The sequence below is a fragment of the Schistocerca serialis genome, chromosome 2 (assembly GCF_023864345.2).
Source record: "Schistocerca serialis cubense isolate TAMUIC-IGC-003099 chromosome 2, iqSchSeri2.2, whole genome shotgun sequence".
In the NCBI taxonomy this organism is placed as follows: domain Eukaryota; kingdom Metazoa; phylum Arthropoda; class Insecta; order Orthoptera; family Acrididae; genus Schistocerca; species Schistocerca serialis.
In genome coordinates this window covers 578,239,838-578,259,657 of record NC_064639.1, presented here as the reverse complement: position 1 = coordinate 578,259,657, position 19,820 = coordinate 578,239,838, and the positions used below count along the sequence as shown (strand labels likewise).

The following is a 19,820-nucleotide window of genomic DNA, read 5'->3' as shown; positions in this document are numbered from 1 at the left end:
GGACTCGAACCTCCGCCGGGACCAGCCGCACAGTCCATGACTGCACCGCCTTAGATCGCTCGGCTAATCCCTCCCCCCTTCTTAGTACTGTGTAATCATACGTGTTGGCGACAAAATGGGAAGCGTTAACGAATAGCGAAAATTACGAAGGACTCCCTTGTAATGCTCAACGCTGTAAAGAGCAGGCGCTGAAATCTTGTTAATTGGAGACGTGATACAATCGCCAGCTCTTATGGATTAGGCATTTCATCATACATTATTGGTACTGTAGTTCTTTTTACTTTGTTTTTGCAGGATTTGTGAGGCAGCAGGGAAGGACTACAACAAAAGCGGAAAATTATGGTTCAAATGGTTCAAATGGCTCTGAGCACTATGGGACTCAACATCTTAGATCATAAGTCCCCTAGAACTTAGAACTACTTAAACCTAACTAACCAAAGGACATCACACACACCCATGCCCGAGGCAGGATTCGAACCTGCGACCGTAGCAGTCCCGCGGTTGAAAATTATGGAATGGAACACTTATCGGATTTGTGAGCTAGGTAGAATAATGGATTTCCAGATCACGGTGCATTTATTAAAGAAGTTAAAGAAAATTGTAAAATCAACAAATTTCCCTTAGTGACAGTTGGTGCTGTTAACGAAGTGGACATCATTATGTTACACGTCTGTTAAAAGTTCCTGCCGTAGCTCAGAAACGAAGTTTGCTTGTCATTAGTTTGTTGAGTCTAACAGCGGCGCTCAGTATTCTCGTGTGATGGAAGACACGCCTTGAATGCGAAACGCATTTGTAACATAGTGCCTAGCACGGTGGCGTAATTGAAAATGTCTACACATTTATCATACTGTTAGCAGAAGTAGTGACAAAATAAGTGAGCGTTCAGTTCTACTGCAGCGTAATTACAAGAGTTAAAGTCCGCAGTAATTTATACAATTGGACGGTCGTATAACACTGTAAAATTACCATTTTCGATATAAGTGGGCTGGATTGTTATAAGTAACTTATGCTGTTATTGGCTAAACGAGAGTCTTAACGGAATTGACTTTTAGATTTCTTAAACTATTTCGCCATGGCACTGAAACAAATAGAAATTCTCGTTTTTCCTGTGGATTGCCTCGTGTACTGTGAGTGGTAATGACGGATCTCTAAACACTTCCGCACTGTTTAACTGCAGCGTTGGGAAGTGTATAAGCAGGCGGCCGGAAGCTCTGCCACTCCGGCTTGGCGTGGTACGTGCGACGGCCGCAAGTTCGCTAATAGCAGTTCGCTGTCAGCTGACAGTTACCTCTTCCGCCGCACAGGTGGCAGCACGTGCACAACTGTGCTGCTTGCGCTCCGTCAAGTGTAGCTTAGCACGAGGAAAGAGTTGTATTATTTCATCTCACATCTGTGATGTAATATTATTTGAAGTAAAGAGAATGTCAACTATTAACAGGTCAGAAAAGATTAACTCTGTCCACATGCTAAAATCAAGGAAAGCTTTGAAAACAAATTTGCGCAAAGCTTCGCATATCATACTAGAATGTTCTCAGTCACACTCGCCTTCGCGGTCAGAATCCAATTTTGCGTCGTTCTGCTCCACCGATTTGATTGCAAACATTTATTGGCGGACTCAGGCTTATTCTCTACTCTGTTACACTATGAACTGAGTCTGAGCAAGGTTCGCTAGCCACGTTTTGACTAGCGAGACAGAGTTTAGTTTTTCACCACTCTAAGTCATTTGTTAAAATCCCTGTACCAATCCAGTTACTTTCACGATTCCGAGATCCAAGCTCTGGACCGGAAAATATTTATCCTGTAACAGCTGGTACATAGCCTCCAACTGTCCCTAACACTTCCCGAGGCTCCGCACAAGAAAATAGCGATGCACTTTATTGTCAGTAAAGGAGAGAGTATCACAGAAACACAACACTCAAATTTCCAAGGAAGGAAATAGAATTTAATTCTTTCAATGAAACCTCGCCACGTCGGCCTGGTTCACTAACCCGCCACCGTCCAGCTAGCTAATTGGCTCCAGAACCTGATGTCCAATTTTGCCTTGTAACAGAAAAGATACTTGTGCTGTTCACAAGGCTCTTCTAACATTCTGTAAGTTACTAGTCTGTAGGTAACTAGTTTTCAATTTAGATGGTCCGTAGCTCCACGGATATTGAGAGCAGGCGCTAAAGGGAAGATCAGAGAGATGTACAATATTTGCAGCTCGAAAATGTAGGCAAAAGAGAGAAATACTGACACGGTTACAATTCTTCACTCATATTTGTCAAACTAACTAATTGCAGACGATTGATGCGGCAACTTTCCTTACGAACCTAAGTGGGCAGGTTGGGTTGTATGGATTACTCGTTTCTTCCCATGACAATCCCTAAGAAATGCAAGTCGGACGAAGAGGAAATTAGCTGCAAATGTTTGGGAGGGGACACCCCTTTCTGGAAGAAGCCTAATAACAAAGGAAATCTCACAGTGACCGTGGGCAATCGTAGCTATTGTTACATTTTTTTTTTTTTTTTCGCAGACAGACAGCAAGTGGACTATATTTTAACATCGTTTCAGAGTTGGAGAACCTGTAATTCAGTTTGAATAGTCATTTCATCATTAAAAACTGGATGAGAGAAATGAAAGCACCAAGGTCGTCTTTAGCACAGCCTTGTTTCGTGCGGTTCTGCAGACGTATTGTCGAAAATCACAAATGACTAAAAAAGTAAAAAAATTATTTATCGAATGAAAAGCAAAAAATCAGAACTGCATTAAATAAAATAAGTGTGAAATAAATATCTGATCGTTTTGAGCTTCTAAAATCCTGACAAGAGCCATTTGTCGATGGCCAGTTTTAAGGTATTTCCCTATTTTTGCGAATCAGTGTGTCCTCTGTCGAATTACATGTCTCAGAACCCAAGGTTTTAAATACTGAACTATATCACACTACATGTAAAACTACATCTACACGTGTCTGCTGCAGACTCTGACTTGTGTGAATGCTTCTTATCTCTCTCTCTCTCTCTCTCTCTCTCTCTCTCTCTCTCTCACGCACACGCACGCTCATTCTCTCTCTCACTCGATATCAAGTTATTTGCTTTTATTGGTACAATTTGGCTGAATACTGTGTATATTGCATTGCCCCATTGCTAAATAGTTTTCATTCCAGTTACATTCGTGTTGTCCCATTCTGTAAGAGTGAGTTACACCGTGCGAATCTGTATCGGAGTATCCTATCGTAAGATTTTCAGAAGTCGAGAAACTCGCGATGAACTTCGGTTCCGTTATCTACCGCGTAAAATGTTATCGTGGTAGAAATACATAATGATGAATCGTCTGGATGTTCAAAAATGGTTCAAATGGCTCTGAGCACCATGGGACTTAACATCTGAGGTCATCAGTCCCCTAGAACTTAGAACTACTTAAACCTAACTAACCTAAGGACACCACACACATCCATGCCTCCATGCCCGAGGCAGGATTCGAACCTGCGACCGTAGCGGTCGCGCGGTTTCAGACTGTAGCGCCTAGAAACGCTCGGCCACCTCGGCCGGCCATCTGGATGTTAGGTGGAATGCAAATGACACATGGAAATACGCTTTGCAATGGGGACAATTATTCATGACACGCACAGTTCAGTCGGAGCTGACGTCAAAATGACCTGTACGCGTCCAGCAGAAAATTTAAGAGTATAGCGAAGTTGACACGGACACCAGCTTCTTCCATGTGTGAGTCGACCCTCAGAAATCGCAACACATTGGCAGAAAAACAGATAAATATTTGATGTGTATATGCAAACTGAAGTGACGCATGGAAATTTGTACCAACTCCGGGATTCGAACGCGTGTTTCGTTATCCTTTGTAGAAATTTTGATTCTTCGCTTCATTCAGCATGTTTACATCATAAATGTTTGAGACTTGAAAAGGTTTCTGGAACCATATGGTTTCATCTGCTAAATATTTGTGACAAGGAAAACATGAATGTTACTGCTGCTCGTTCCACTTGCAGCAATTTACACTGTATTCTTTGGTTCCTGCTAAACCACAGCCTCGTAAATCGGTACATCTTCGGAAGAAACCGGCAAGATATTTTTGACAAGCAAGAATACAAATGCCACTGTTGGTAGTTGCACTAAAAGCAATGTCGTTCTTCGTTTTTTAGTCAGACAGAAGTCAAAAAACGGAAGGAACTCATTCCGGAGTGTGTGCACTCTTGTCTGTAAATAACATCGAGTATAGCAGATGATACTTTTATTTCATTAACAAGGTCGTAGAATCTGTTACAAAAGCGAAAATGAAAAAAAAAAATGGTTTTCTTAGAGTATATAGGAGATTGGGAATCTGTTTCCTGCAACTCCTTCACTCAGCGTCCTTAGCCACAACACCAGTACAAATACGCAGGGTGTTACAAAAAGGTACGGCCAAACTTTCAGGAAACATTCCTCGCACACAAATAAAGAAAAGGTGTTATGTGGACATTTGTCCGGAAACGCTTAATTTCCATGTTAGAGCTCACTTTAGTTTCGTCAGTATGTACTGTACTTCCTCGACTCACCGCCATGATTTGATACGGGATACTCTACCTGTGCTGCTAGAACATGTGCCTTTACAAGTACGACACAACATGTGGTTCATGCACGATGGAGCTCCTGCACATTTCAGTCGAAGTGTTCGTACGCTTCTCAACAACACATTCGGTGACCGATGGATTGGTAGAGACGGACCAATTCCATGGCCTCCACGCTCTCCTGACCTCAACCCTCTTGACTTTCATTTATGGGGGCATTTGAAAGCTCTTGTCCACGCAACCCCGGTACCAAATGTAGACACTCTTCGTGCTCGTATTGTGGACGGCTGTGATACAATACGCCATTCTCCAGGGCTGCATCAGCGCATCAGTGATTCCATGCGACGGAGGGTGGATGCATGTATCCTCGCTAACGGAGGACATTTCCTGTAACAAAGTGTTTGAAGTCACGCTGGTACGTTCTGTTGCTGTGTGTTTCCATTCCATGATTAAGGTGATTTGAAGAGAAGTAATAAAATGAGCTCTAACATGGAAAGTAAGCGTTTCCGGACACATGTCCACATAACATATTTTCTTTCTTTGTGTGTGAGGAATGTTTCCTGAAAGTTTGGCCGTACCTTTTTGTAACACCCTGTATACCGTTTTCAACAAAATTATCATTCTTTGTAGGTTCTCCTGAATGCCATTGCCGTCAATGCATCATTAACTGACTTTTAATTATAAAAAGTCGTACCAAGGGTGACATGTTTATCCTAAATCTTTGTCATTGCCTTCAAATGGCATACTGCCATAACACGTAAGTTTAAGTACAAGAGCAATCAAGTAATACGAAATCAATACGGCGTCTCCAAAGTCGCCGACTGCAGCCGTCGCATCAAGTGACACGTCGTTTTGACGTCAGATGCGAGTAACCTAAGCGTGTCACGAACGCGACCCATGCGGTGGCTGGTGGACCCTGAGTGCGGCGAGAGCAGAGCAGAGCAGAGGGCACGGCCGTCGCCCCTGTGTGGCACCTGCGCCCCAGCAGGTGGAGCACAAAGGCGCCATTCAGGCCGGCGACCGTGCCTGCCCGGCCCTTCCCTTCCCTACCCTTCCCTTCGCTGCCTGCAGGGCGCCGGCGCTGCTGTCAGCACAACAGACGCCGCGCCCGCCGCAGTAGCCTCTGCGACAGGCGTCAGTCCGTGCTCGGAGCAGTCCTCGCCCGCTGCCTACATCACTGAGTGCAAAGGGCTCATTTCCTTACCTAATACGTGCTTGCGCTCCGTCTCTCTTCCGCCGACGAGACGCTAAACTCCGACTTTTCTCCCTACCGCCTGTAACAACTTTTTTTAAAAATGCTCTCTAGACAAAAAAGAGACACATCACGAAAGGATTATCCGAATGGGACGGCAACCGGTAAATGCGATCCACGTGTACAGACAAACAAACGATTACGTTATCAGAATAAATTGGATGATTTATCAAGATAAGCAGCTTCACAAATTGAGTGCCCACGTCTGCTATTATGCAAGCAATTAGTCAACTTGGAGCTAACTTAGAGTCGCTGGATGCCTTCATGAGGCATATGGTGCCAAACACTGTCCAATTTGGGCATTAGGTCGTCAAAATACTGAGACGGTTGGAGGGTCCTGCCCACGATGCTCCGAACGTTCTCAGCTGGGGAGAGATCCGGTGACATTGCTGGCCAAGGTATAATTTGGCAAGCAAGAAGACAAGCAGTGTATCGGCGGACATTATCTTGCTGAAATGTAAGGCCATGTTAGCTTACCATGAAGGTCAACAAAACGGCGCGTACAATGTAGTCGGCGAACCGCTGTGCTGCAAGGGTGCCGCGGGTGACAACCACATGGGTCCCGCTATGAAAACAAATGGCACCTCAGACCATCCCTCACGGTTGTCGAGCCGTATGGCGTGCGACGCTCAGGTTGGTATCCCACCGCAGTCTCTGGCATCTCCAGATATGCCTTCGCCGGTCATCAGGGCTCACTTCGAAGCTTTACTCATCACTGAAGCCATTCTAGGCCGAAGACGTAACTGGAGACGCCACAGACAGCGCTGCGATGCCACCCTTACTGCACCCCGCCACACAGTCCGACAACCAGTAGTGATGGTCTGAGGTGCCACTTGTTTTCAGCCGGCCGGGGTTGCCGAGCGGTTCTAGGCGCTACAGTCTGGAACCGCGCGACCGCTAAGTCGCAGGCTCGAATCCTGCCTCTGGCATGGATGTGTGTGATGTCCTTAAGGATAGTTAGGTTTACGTAGTTCTAAGTTCTAGGGGACTGATGACCTTAGAAATGAAGTCCCATAGTGCTCAGAGCCATTTGAACCATTTGCACTTGTTTTCATAGCAGGACTCCTTTGGTGTCACTCGCACCATCCTTACAGCACAGAGTACGTCGACGACATTCTACGCCCCGTTTTGTTGCCCTTCATGGCAAGCCATCCTCATATTTCGGCAAGATAATACATTGAGCAAGCAGTAAAGGAAACAAAAGAAAAATTCGGAGTAAAAATCCATGGAGAAGAAATAAAAACTTTGAGGTTAACATCGAGTATAGATTTAAGTGGCCAAGTCGTTTCTGAAAGTATTTGTATGGAGTGTAGCCATGTATGGAAGTGAAACGTGGACGATAAATAGTTTAGACAAGAAGAGAATAGAAGCTTTCGAAATGTGGTGCTACAGAAGAATGCTGAAGATCAGATGGGTAGATCAAATAAGTAATGAGGAGGTACTGAACAGAATTTGAGAGAAGAGAAATTTGTGGCACAACTTGACTAGGAGAAGGGATCGGTTGGTAGGCCATGTTCTGAGGCATCAAGGGAGGGCAGCGTGGAGGGTAAAAATCGTAGAGGGAGACCAAGCGATGCATACACTAAGCAGATTCAGAAGGATGTAGGTTGCATTAGGTGCTGGGAGATGAAGCTTGCACAGGATAGAGTAACATAGAGAGCTGCATCAAACCAGTCTTTGGACTGAAGACCACAAAAACAATGCCCGCCCGCATACGGCGAGAGTTCTTGCTGCTTGTCTTTGTGGTTGCCAAATCCTACCTTGACCAAAAAGCGTCGGCCTTTGTGACCGAGCGGTTCTAGGCGCTACAGTCTGGAACCGGGCGACCGCTACGTTCGCAGTTTCGAATCCTGCCTCGGGCATGGGTGTGTGTGATGTTCTTAGGTTGGTTAGGTTTAAGTAGTTCTAAGTTTTAGGGGACTGATCACCTCAGAACTTAAGTCCCATAGTGCTCAGAGCCATTTGAACCAATAAGGTCCCCGGATCTCTCCCAATTTGACAAAGTTTCAATCCAACCATTTCGGGATTTTCACGATCTAACGCGACCAATTGGACAGAATTTGGCACGAAACCTCATCGAGCAGCTCTGTCCATCACTTCCAAAACGAATAAGTGCTTGCTTAAGAACCAGAGGTGGACAACGCGTTATTTACTCGCTTAGTTTGATAAGATCTATTTTTCTCGAATATATCATCCATTTTTTCTGAACTTATCATTTGTATATGTACATCACATGTAACGATTTCGACCAGTTCGGATAATTTCTTCATGGTGGGGCGTTACTTTTTTCCTTTTCTTAATGTGTTAAAGATATAATCATGAGCTACCTATCTACAATTTCCTGCGACATTAGAACAATTCTCGTAGCAAGAGCGAGCTTCTGTATATACTCGCGTCGTTGAATTCCTTAGCCAGAGGCCTTAACTAAGATTCGTTTGCGTCTCCAAGCTGCTCGCCATTTGCGAAACGCTATGATAATAGCTGTATTTTCATACTGAGGAATGACGCTGCAGAGGGGTCAATTGTATCCGACATACATCTCGATTCATCTATAGACACTTGTAACTTTTGTTGTGATTTTAATTTCGGCGTATTATTACAATCAACAATTAAATACCGAATAATTTGATTAAAAGGTACTGATCTGGGCGAAGTCTTTCAGCAGGAAGTGGAAATAATAGACCAATCTGATTCTTGGTATTCAAAATAAGCGCGATTTTTATAGTAAGTTTATCCAACGAAACACCATACCTCGATTTAGTGTTTTGAAGTAATGACCTTTAAAATCGAAAATGGTGTAGAGTACTTCTTAACATGCAAGGATACTACTGACAAACCTTTAGTTCTAGAGTTGCAGTGGTAAAATTTAAGGAAGACAGGTTCGTGCTGGCGGCAGACTGGCGATGAGAAAACCTCCCTCAAATGCAGTGAAACTGACTGTCCCATACTTTTCAGCAGTAGCATAGATATGCAGTTTCAGAACTTAATTTGGGATCTAGTATACAGACTTCAAGTGGCGCGTAGTATCTCTTTGATGGCCAACTAGGCTCTCTACGGAGAGGTGGCAGCCTGAAAGTCTGTGATCAGCACTCAAGACGCTGCGGTGTCAGTAGCGCTGGATCAGACATGTAGATGACGCCCAGCTGGTGTCGCAACCGGCTCTTGCTGACGTCATGTTAACGCACTTGCTTCGGCAGCAATGCTTGTGTTTACTTCTCTGCACCTCCACGTTACGGCTACCAATAGTGGAGGGAGTACTGTTGAAACAGCGCTTTCTGGCCGCATCGTCGTCGTTGCTGCTGCCGCTGCTCTCGTCGATGTCGTCGTCGTCGTCGACGAGCCACCATAGCCATCGTTAATGTGTAGCCTCTATCACTCGCGATATCATTTTACACAAAGCCACAGGACAGACTTGCAGGAACAAAGAAACAAATCAGCCGTAGCCATAGTGAGGCGATAGTCTGACATTTGTGTTACTGGATGGTATTCTAGTTTCTTTAGCACCCGATTCTGGTAAAATGACTCGTTCCGAATGTATAGTTCCTCAGTTTTATTAGTAACAGTATTTCTCTTTCACAGTTTCTTTCTTGCTCTATTTATTCGAGAACACGGAATTGTTTGGTTCCCGGTGGGCTGACTGTACCTCCTTTCAGACATCTTTCTGACAACTGAAATCGCGGCAACCGGTCTGATACCCAAAAATTACAAGAAAAGTATAGGATTTTTGGATCGTGCCTTAAAGCGAAACGTGTAAATCGCGATTTCGGTTTCAAAACTCGAACCATATAGTTGCTACTCTTCTTGTGGATATATTCTATTACAAGATCTTATTTTGCAACTGAAAATTAGTGTCCACAATGAGCTTTCGCTCTGCAGCGAATTGTGCGCTGATGTGAAGCTTCCTGGCACTCTAAATTCGTGGTTTGGGCTAGAGTCCCACTCCGGCACACACACAGTTTTAATCTGCCGGGACATTGAAAATTTGTTCTTCTTGTGGACAAAAGTGTGTTTCGCCTGGCCACAACATCCATCTTCGTTACGTTATGAAATGAGGAAATACAAGAATGAGCATTTTAAATATATGTAGATATGTTTGTACGCATGATCTAGTTGCCATTGTTGAACCCGCCAGCAGTTATCTTGTAAGGTCTTCGGATTAAATAAAACGTTTCTAAAATAAATACTCGTTCTCTCACAATTACTACGTTAATTGTCTAAGTTTAATGTCCGTGATAGTTCGCGCAGAGGGTTTCATTCCATCGTATATTCTACCAATGTGGACTGCAGACAGTCACAATACATAATTTATGAAAACAGAACACAATTTACGAAAACATGTCAGATGCATTTCAAGGTACGAAGTTGTTACCTGTCTCTAGTCAGCGTAAACTATATTGATCTGCGTCAGAGAGCATTGGCATAATTACATGTGTTTGAGTTACACACACTGTACAGCTTTTCGTCGTCGAGGAGAGAAGGTGGAAGGTTTCGCAAAAAGGAGAAATCCCTGGACATTTGAAAGCTATTTAAACTCCAAGAAGGAATGTGAGAATCTTACTATGCTGGTACCTAATGAAAACCAAGACTAAACAATTCACTTAAAATGAAAAAGAGGAAAGGTTTCTCTTAGCAAGCTAATGCTCTGAACTGTCAGCATGGTCTCGTCCTTCGTGATTAGTCTCTTGAAATCCATTCAGACGTCGACTGATATCGTCTCGTCGGCAACATGCACAGACTCTATAACGTTATATTTCTTTTGAAAATGCTCCACATTTCCTATGTTCTTTCCATACCTTTTTAAGACTGCAAGGGTGATGACTTTATACACTGTTGAATTCTTCCTGTATTGTATATGCGTAACTATTGTAATAAGCGATTCTAATTAAAAAGAAATACCACCAGCAATGTTTATCTGATAGTACGAAAGACAATGTTATATTTGAATAAATGGAACATAGAAACATTCACTAGGTACGCTCGTCCTTCTTAATCTTTAGAGGTGGTCCTCCGCCTGATTCAAGTGATCTGGTCCGGATTTCTGTTGCAGAAAGCAGGAGCAACAAACCCTCCTCTCCAAACCAATTAAAGTAATACACGACGCATGAACATGCTATCAGACTGAAACTCCCTGGCAGATTAAAACTGTCTGCCGGACCGAGACTCGAACTCGGGACCTTTGCCTTTCGCGGGCAAGTGCTAGTTCTGCAAGGTCCGCAGGAGAGCTTCTGTAAAGTTTGGAAGGTAGGAGACGAGGTACTGGCAGAAGTAAAGCTGTGAGGACGGGGCGTGAGTAGTGCTTGGGTAGCTCAGTTGGTAGACCAATTGCCCGCGAAAGGCAAAGGTCCCGAGTTCGAGTCTCGGTCCCGCACACAGTTTTAATCTTCCAGGAAGTTTCATATCAGCGCTGAAGAGTGAAAATCTCATTCTGAATGCTATCAGATTGTCTGAGGTGTCACTGAAGGTCCATTACGTTATTCCCATTTCACAACAACGCTCCGTAAGGACATTCATACCTTCTCCCGTTTGGGTGTCGAACTGGCTGCTTTTATTGATCCAAAGAAACAAATGTGAATGACAATTTTTAAATTAAGTTGGTAATAGAAGTATTTGAAACTCTCAATTTTTACTATCGACCAGTGTCAGTTACGAGTGCTCTACAAGACTGTCACACGAACAGGGTGATATCGTACTTTACCTTCGTTTATTTCGTGTTGTGTTAGCGCTAAGTGAAAATAATACATTTTGTTCAGGTAAGCGCCTAATCGGCTGCAACTAGGGCTGCCAGGACCGAAAATAGACAAGTAGAACTCTGCGTTACATTTACCCGGACATAGCCGGACATTTTGCCCTAAAAGCTGGAGTAACTTTTTCAAATAAAAATAGTAGTTAGGTGTTTTCAATCGTTTATTAATGATAAGTCATAGTCAGCTTTTTTTGCGAATTCAACCTTAATAATGCTTAGTCTAACAAAAAAGTCAGTAAACGGCCCTATAATTTGGCAAATATGATAGCTGAGCAGCTCAAACTAACTCTCGTCCGCACTCGCGCGTCTCAATATGGGTAGGAGCGACGCATTCCGTGGTGGGTTGGCCTTGGCTGATCGTCACATTCTACTTTTCCTCGCTCGCTCTGGGTGTAGCGTGGCAGTGACACTGTGTGAACACAGGGGACACAGACACAGGAAAAATCCTGTGTAGTATATCTATATATCGTCATGGTGTACATCTCTATCTGCATTATTAAACCGCTACCCCAATATCAGTTGCTTGCCAATCTGACGGCGTACAGGTTCAACAAAATTTTGATTTTCAAAATTTCACGTGATTATTGACAGAATTTAAAAATTTGTGATGTTAGCATAATCTACTCATGAAGGAGTATAATGTTATCTTAAAACTTTGTGCAATAAGACAGCTATTAAAGTTAGAAACTACATATACGTCTCGAGACAGCGTAACTCACCGCACGTATAAATACCCAGACTATAGTCATCCAATGCTTGAGAATTAGAGCAATTAATGACTTGCAAGTAACTTTACACATAATTTCAAATCTTTATGAAACTTTTCGTCTCAGATCCCTCCCATAAAATGATGAAGGAAAAGCAGTTAATCGGTTGCTACGTTTTCTCTCTACATGCAGTAAAACTGCTGCGTCGGGCTCGACGCTGTAATTTATTATTTTTTTTATTGCACTTTCTATTTGCAGCACACTTTTCAGACACTATGTGCGTCTCTCACTTAATGTACTTGCAAAAATTACATCACTGTATAATACGTAATTCAGGAGATATGACGTCATCAACATTGACATGCGTGTAAAAACTAGGTTGTGCTTAAAATGGAACGGGAATTACCCGGGCTGTAATATTCACTGTTCCATCGAAGAGCACTGAGCGACTTCTAACAAAATTTAAGCATAACTTTAAGCTTTTCCTAAACGTATTTTGTGTAGGCCTACGAGACTAAAGTCAAATATTTTACACATGAACTCACTTGTAAAGTAATCAGACATTGAAGCTGTTTTATCCAGGGGAGCTCGATTCCTTAGAGAATCGGGGGTTTGACTGGTTCCTTCACCTTGCAATAGGGCTCACAAGGGAAACTCCTCATCGCACCCCCCCCCCCCCCCCCCCCCCCCTGCGGATTTAGTGGTAAGTTGGCCCATTGGATAGCCCATCAGAAACTGAACACGGATCGAGCAGGAAAAGAGAAAGAAGGTGTACTGGATTGTGGAAAAGAGAAGAAAAACAGAGTCGTGCAATATTGAGGAGCATCGATTACTTTCGTGTCGTGGTTGTGTCGTCACGGTGTTGGATTGCGAAGGGAGAGATCCGGGTTCAAGACTCGCTCAGGCCAATTTTTTATTTCACAAAATTACGAACTTTTCGTCTGGTCATTTCGTGTCTGTTCGCTGTATTAAAATTTGTGTATGTGCCGTGGTGTAATGTCAGTCTGCAACAGCGACGTGTAACTAAGGGACCTCCAGACGTACGTACCTCCTATTTGTTCTACCCAAGTACCACATGTGTTATGATTGCGTTCCATGTTCGAAGTTTTGACTCTTGAATTCCATCGTTGTAACACAGTCCATACCCGTTTATTTGTTGTTCTCATTTCTGTGAAAGGTCTATGTGGCATACAAAGAGACAAAAGTAACGTCAGGAGGCACGAAGAGTAAAGAACAGGACTGATGGAGAGGGGGGGGGGGGGAGGGGGAGGAGGAGGAGGATGAGTGACAGCACGGGGCGCCCCAGAGGCGTTGCGCTCAATGGGGTGCCAGCGCAGTCGCCGTCACATTTGGATCCGTCCCACGATCACAACACAACTGGGTCAACACAAGAGGAAGATGACACAAGAAGAGGATAAACAAAGTGGCAAAAAAGACAAGACAAAACATAGGGAATAAGTGGGCACCCTTAGCCACCATCTAACCAACCTACTTTGAGCAATGTGGAATTTACGATCCTCCTACTTCTCACTATCCCTTCAGAATACGATAAATAAAATGTCTCTTGCAGTACAACAGCCAGAAAAACAATTTGATGAGAGGAATGTCGTTTCATTGTTAATTCCAGTATTTTAGCACGTAGAGTTAAGAGTTTCAGGCAGGTCTCGGAACACGGAAGGGAGTCACCACGAGCAGCGACCGGGCAGCTGTGTGTGTGTCTACTTTGTCTTGTGTGTACTTGTGTTGCGCCGTGGCTGAGCGTCGGCATGCGCTGCAGTGGACGCGGCCGACTTCATGACGGAGGGCCGCGAGTGCGTCAACTGCGGCGCCATCTCGACTCCGCTGTGGCGGCGCGACGGCACGGGCCACTACCTGTGCAACGCGTGCGGCCTCTACCACAAGATGAACGGCATGAACCGGCCGCTGGTGAAGCAGCCGCGCCGCCTGGTAAGGCCGGGGTCCCACAGGCACTCGAGCACCGGCAGCAGCGCACGGCCCTCCTCTGCCCTCCTCCTCTCCTCCTCCTACCTCCCTCTCACACCCCTCCCGTGTCCGCTTCCTCTCCCTCCTCATCCGGAGGAGCCTGCCGGAGGAACCGCGCCAGCAGTGATCTCGCAGGTACACACGCGAGTATGCCGGGTCTGGCGTTAGCTTCAGCCTTTCTATGCGTCCGAGGTAGCTTCGTGGCCAGCACCTTAGGTTCCAGCCGGGGTTGTTTTATAAAAGGCTCCATCGTTTCACTCTTTCTTGTGGTCTTCGTGAGGAATGCCATTGACGTACAGGGTGTACCGTTAACATGTTAAAATTCATACTTCACTAGGTAGACTAGTAAAAACTGACACAATTGCTTCAAACCACATGGAGTTTTACTGAAACTGAAAAAAGTGCACAAAATGACATAAAGATGGCGCTTCATATAATACAAAAGCAAAAATTACCAAAACAATTGATTTTTTAAAAACGACGGTGTTCTTAAGAACAAATGTTGAAATGTAGGCCGTCATCATTACTGTGGTCACTGGACAATTTTGTGAATAGCAGTGTAAAGTATATCAGCAAGTATGATAAGTTACCGTCGGATGTTATCTCTTAGCATTTCTAATGAGGTCGAACGATCGCTTAGATTTACGACTTGAGGTAACTCTACATCTCCATCTATACTCCGCAAGCCAACTGACGGTGTGTGGCGGAGGGTACCTTGAGTACCTCTACCGGTTCTCCAGTCTATTCCAGTCTCATATTTTTCGTGGAAAGAAAGATTGTCGGTGTGCCTCTGTGTGGGCTCTAATCTCTCTGATTTTATCCTCATGGTCTCTTCGCGAGATATACGTAGGAAGGGGCAATATACTGCTTGACTCCTCGGTGAAGCTATGTTCTCGAAACAAAAGCCCGTACCGAGCTACTGAGCGTCTCTCTTGCAGAGTTTTCCACTGGAGTCTCATATTTTTCATGATTACAAAATGATCCTGTAACGAAGCGCGCTGCTCTACGTTGGATATTCTCTATCTCTTCTATCAGCCCCATCTGGTACGGATCCCACACTGCTGAGCAGTATTCAAGCAGTGGGCGAACAATTGCAATGTAACCTACTTCCTTTGTTTTCGGACTTCATTTCCTTACGATTCTTCCAATGAATCTCAGTCTGGTATCTGGTTTACCCACAATTAATTTTATATATAGTCATTCCATTTTAGATCATTCCTGATGCGTACTCCCAGATAATTTATGGAATTAACAGCTTCCAGTTGATCACCTGCTGTATTGTAGCTAAAAGATAAAGGATCTTTCTTTCTATGAATTCGCAGCACATTACACTTGTCTACATTGAGATTCAGTTGCCGTTCCCTCACCATGCGTCAATTCGCTGCAGATTCTCTTGCATTTCAGTACAATTTCCCATTGTTACAACGTCTCGATATATTACAGCATCATCCGCAAAAAGCCTCAGTGAACTTCCGACGTCATTCACAACAAGGTCATTTACATATATTGTGAATAGCAACAGTCCTACGACACTCCTCTGCGGCACACCTGAAATCACTCTTACTTCGGAAGACTTCTCGCCATTAAGAATGACATGCTGTGTTCTCTGTTATCTAGGAAACTCTTCAATCCAATCACACAATTGGTCTGACAGTCCATATGCTGTTACTTTGTCCATTAAACGACTGTGGGGAACTGTATCGAACGCCTTGCGGAAGTCAAGAAACACGGCATCTACCTGGGAACCGGTGCCCATGGCCCTCTGAGTCTCTCTCCACAACCAGATCACACGGATTGACGTTTGACGACTGGGAGGCCAAGCATGACGGGAGTGGCGCCTCAGCATGCGATCATCACCAAACTACGTGCGCAAGTCATGTTTCACACGTGTATCAACATTGAGTGGAGCTCTATCCTGCATAAAAGTTGTACCTTCCGGCAGGTTTCTATTGACCAGGCTAGAGGTGATAGGATTGTGTAACATATTGGCGTACCTCGCACCCGTCACGCTGACACTTTAAAAAGTAGCACTCCGCATTCCATCGAAGAAAAGGGACTGACACAATTGATGTGATAAATCCACATCACACCGTGACTTTTTTGTCATTTAGTGAGGCTTCTACGGTAGATCTACGATTTTCGGTAGCCTAAAGTCTGCAGTTGTGGGTGTTTCCATGTAGCGTCCCTGATGTGTTCCTGTCCAGCGCCATCTGTTGGCCGGTTTTTACGGTCGTTTTTAGTATGAATGAAATCCCATTTCATTTCGCGCCTGTCTCTCAAGTTTTATCTCTCTACCCACATTATTCCGTGGATTGGGAATTTTCCAACTTTAACAGATTTTTGGGTCACCCTCTACATTGCAAGCAGTAGCGAGAGATGCAACGATTGCACGTTACGGAGCCTGTTTTTTAATTTAACCTGTTTCGCGTCCTCATTAGGTATCTTCTGTTATCACGTAGTACAAAGTCTTGGAAAGTGTCCTGAGCTATCAATCACTGTCTTTGTGATCGTTGTGGCATTGTGATCATCACCCGTCATACGGGACGTCACAGACTTCCAACGACGACAAATTGTCGCTGCCTGCTTGATTGGTCCATGAATGACAACAGTCACAAATCTACTAGATATATCTAGAGATATCAATATTCAAGTTCCACCGCTTCGATCCAGTGCATGTAATTGTCATGTATGTCCTTTGTGTAGGGTAAACCATTTTCTTCCACTGATTCCAATAGAGCAGAGGTGAATTAATAAATAGTCCATGGGAGCATTTCTTGTGGTGTTCGAATATCATAGGTGGAAAGAAGCATCAGTGGCAATGAAAATTTAAGTCAAACGCGGAAACGCGCTCGGAAGCCTGAATGGTGAAGACGACACATTTCTCACAGAAAGTGACAGGATATGGTTCCATCAGAAGACCACTATGCTGAAAGTGTGCATTGGACAACATATTTCTATGGCCAACTATATTGGGAAAGGAAGAATACATTTAGCGATCTGTTCTCGCTAAACTTGCATAAATAGACCACCGTGCTTTCAAAAATTTCCGAGACGCATGCTACGCCTGGCGTATAAGCGACGTCAACGCAGAAACTACGGAATTAGTGTGAACCCACAACTGTAAACAACAGATGTGCATTCTTAATGAAAGAAAACATGATCCGTTGTAGGTTATAATGTAAACGTTCTTCACTTAAATCGTGCGATTAGGTAATTTTGACAAGAAGTCATTTTCAAGCACATTCTGATGTCACGTATTATAAGATTCTTTCTCCTTACCCATACAAAACCTGACCTTATATGCCATAATTACGTTAGGACTGAATCGCTATCAAAAGCGTTACGTCATCGCATGTCACAAGTTGCTAACTATACTCCATGTCCACTGCATAACACTCAGAGTACAGTTATGAATATGTGACATGTGATGATGTAACGCTTTTGATGTCGATTCAGTCCTAATGTAATTAAGGAATATGAGTCTGGTTCTGAATCGGTAAGGAGAAAGAACCTGATAATTACACTCCGTAATAAGTGACATGACACATGTGCTTGAAATTAACTTACTGTCGAAATTAGTTAATCGCACGATTTAAATACAGAACGTTTACATTATAGCCTACAGTGGACCATGTTTTCTTTTTATAAAGTATTTAGAGGTTATAGATCCTCACAGAAACAGAATTTGTCGTGAGTAAGCAGCGTTAAGTAGTGGACGTGAGACAGTAGTGTATCTATGTTGTTGTAGGTTTTTGTTGCTGTCGCCACAAGTCGCGATGGAACAACATCTCTGTATCAGGTGTTCAAAAAATTCTCTACAATGTCTTGAAGAAGAGAAGAAATGTGCAAAGTTTGTTTCGCACACCTTGACTCCAGAAAATAAACCACGACGCATGGACGCCTACAGCGACTTGACTGAAATGCGGAACGCGGACAGTTCTTGTTTGGAAAATTCATCACGAGTGAGGAGACTTGCTGTTATCAACACGCAGCTTACCACAAAACGACGAAGTGCAGAAAGTCACACGAAGAGTCAGTGCTTTGGCGACATAACCGACATTCGAGTCAGTGTGACATGCAAGTAGAAAACGTCCCGAAGAAGGACTTACCTGAATGATTGTATCTGAATGATTATGTGAACATTCTGCGCGTTGTACTCAAGTGAATGGAGACTATGTACAGCCCTTGAAGTACCAAAACCACAATGTTTTTCTATTTATTATTAATTCAGTCTGGAAACTTTGTGGACTGACGGTGTAGAATACCACAGCAGGACCACAGATAAATTGGGGCTCCATAACGGGTTTAGACTACTGTCCTTGTAGGTTTACCTATAGCAAGACATGATCTACATGTGGCAAACATTAGGGGAAGCGTAGAATTTTTACCAACTATGAGAAACATAGTATGTTTCGTAATGGTTTTATGGGTCAAATCTTGGTTTCCAGCGGTTCGTATAGTCAAACCAGGATGAGAGGTGATTATTAATATCAACGAAACCAGTGCAGGTGGTCGTGTTATTCAAATAGCGTTAATATTGTTTCCAGTTAGGGGAATGAATTTTCGATAGTCATCACCCATCCACTGGACTGTAAATGCCAAAGACTGATTTTTTGAGCATGATCACGAAATACTGCACTATACCGTTCTCCACAATCTTCAGAAATGAATGTTGTAGAGCCATTACAGTTTGCATTTGAAAAGCAATTACAGGCCCGCTACCATGCTCCTGCATATTTCAAGGAACTGGAAAAGTATCTTCACAAGGAATGGAGTAAAATGTCTTTGAATGCAATTCAAAACTTACACGAATATCTTCAAGATTATTAAATGTGGCTCCGTAGCTCGTTGGGTAGTTATTAATGTTTATTTTGAGCATCCACTATCAACTGTCTCGCTTCAAATCAGAAATGATTTGTCATTATTGGCAATTATCTGTTGCCTGAAATACTGAAATGTGCACCATCTCATCATGGAACGATGCTGTTTGTCTCATTTGATAGAGTGTGTAGAGACAGAAATCTCGATTATCAGTGGTAAGTTTTCGGATTCGTCGTTGGATTCGCAGACTGGCAACACCTCTTCAGTAATGTTGTTCTTAGATTCCGCAGGTCTTGTGGGAAGTGACCCAGTCTTCACAACCTCGGAAAACCATAAAATTCTTCCTACGTCGCTGAAAAGTTGAATAAAATGCTTTTTCTAAATGATGTTGAGTTTTCATCTAAAGCTTCTAATTTCGATAACACAAAAGTGAATTATAAGATCATCTGTAAAAGATAGCTGTGGATCATCTGTAAATGATAGCTATGAAGGACTTTGTAAATTTTTTAGTTAATATTACTTTCTCACATTCTGTTTAATTCAAAGAATAGCCCCCACAACATAAAGATATAATACAAAACCCAAAGCTGATTCTCCAAACAGAAATATTTCCTGTTTACTGTATAGGACAACCGATATGTTGGAAGCGATAGGTCCAAAATACATCCTGTGGATGTAGATAGCCCCCTGACTAAGTAACGGTCAGTAACACGACATTTTTAATTTCGTTATTCGGTTTCACATTGACATGCGATGGAAAATATGTGGTGG

At 43.5% G+C, this 19,820-nt stretch overlaps 1 protein-coding gene across 1 annotated transcript in view; it reads left to right on the top strand.

The window, feature by feature from the left end:
* LOC126456244 (transcription factor GATA-6-like) overlaps nt 1-19,820 on the top strand; it is a 536,593-nt gene that overhangs the window by 487,354 nt on the left and 29,419 nt on the right. Inside the window, exon 5 of the mRNA XM_050091996.1 lies at nt 14,023-14,192. Coding sequence (XP_049947953.1) covers nt 14,023-14,192 — 170 coding nt within the window. The remainder of the gene's footprint in view (nt 1-14,022; nt 14,193-19,820) is intronic.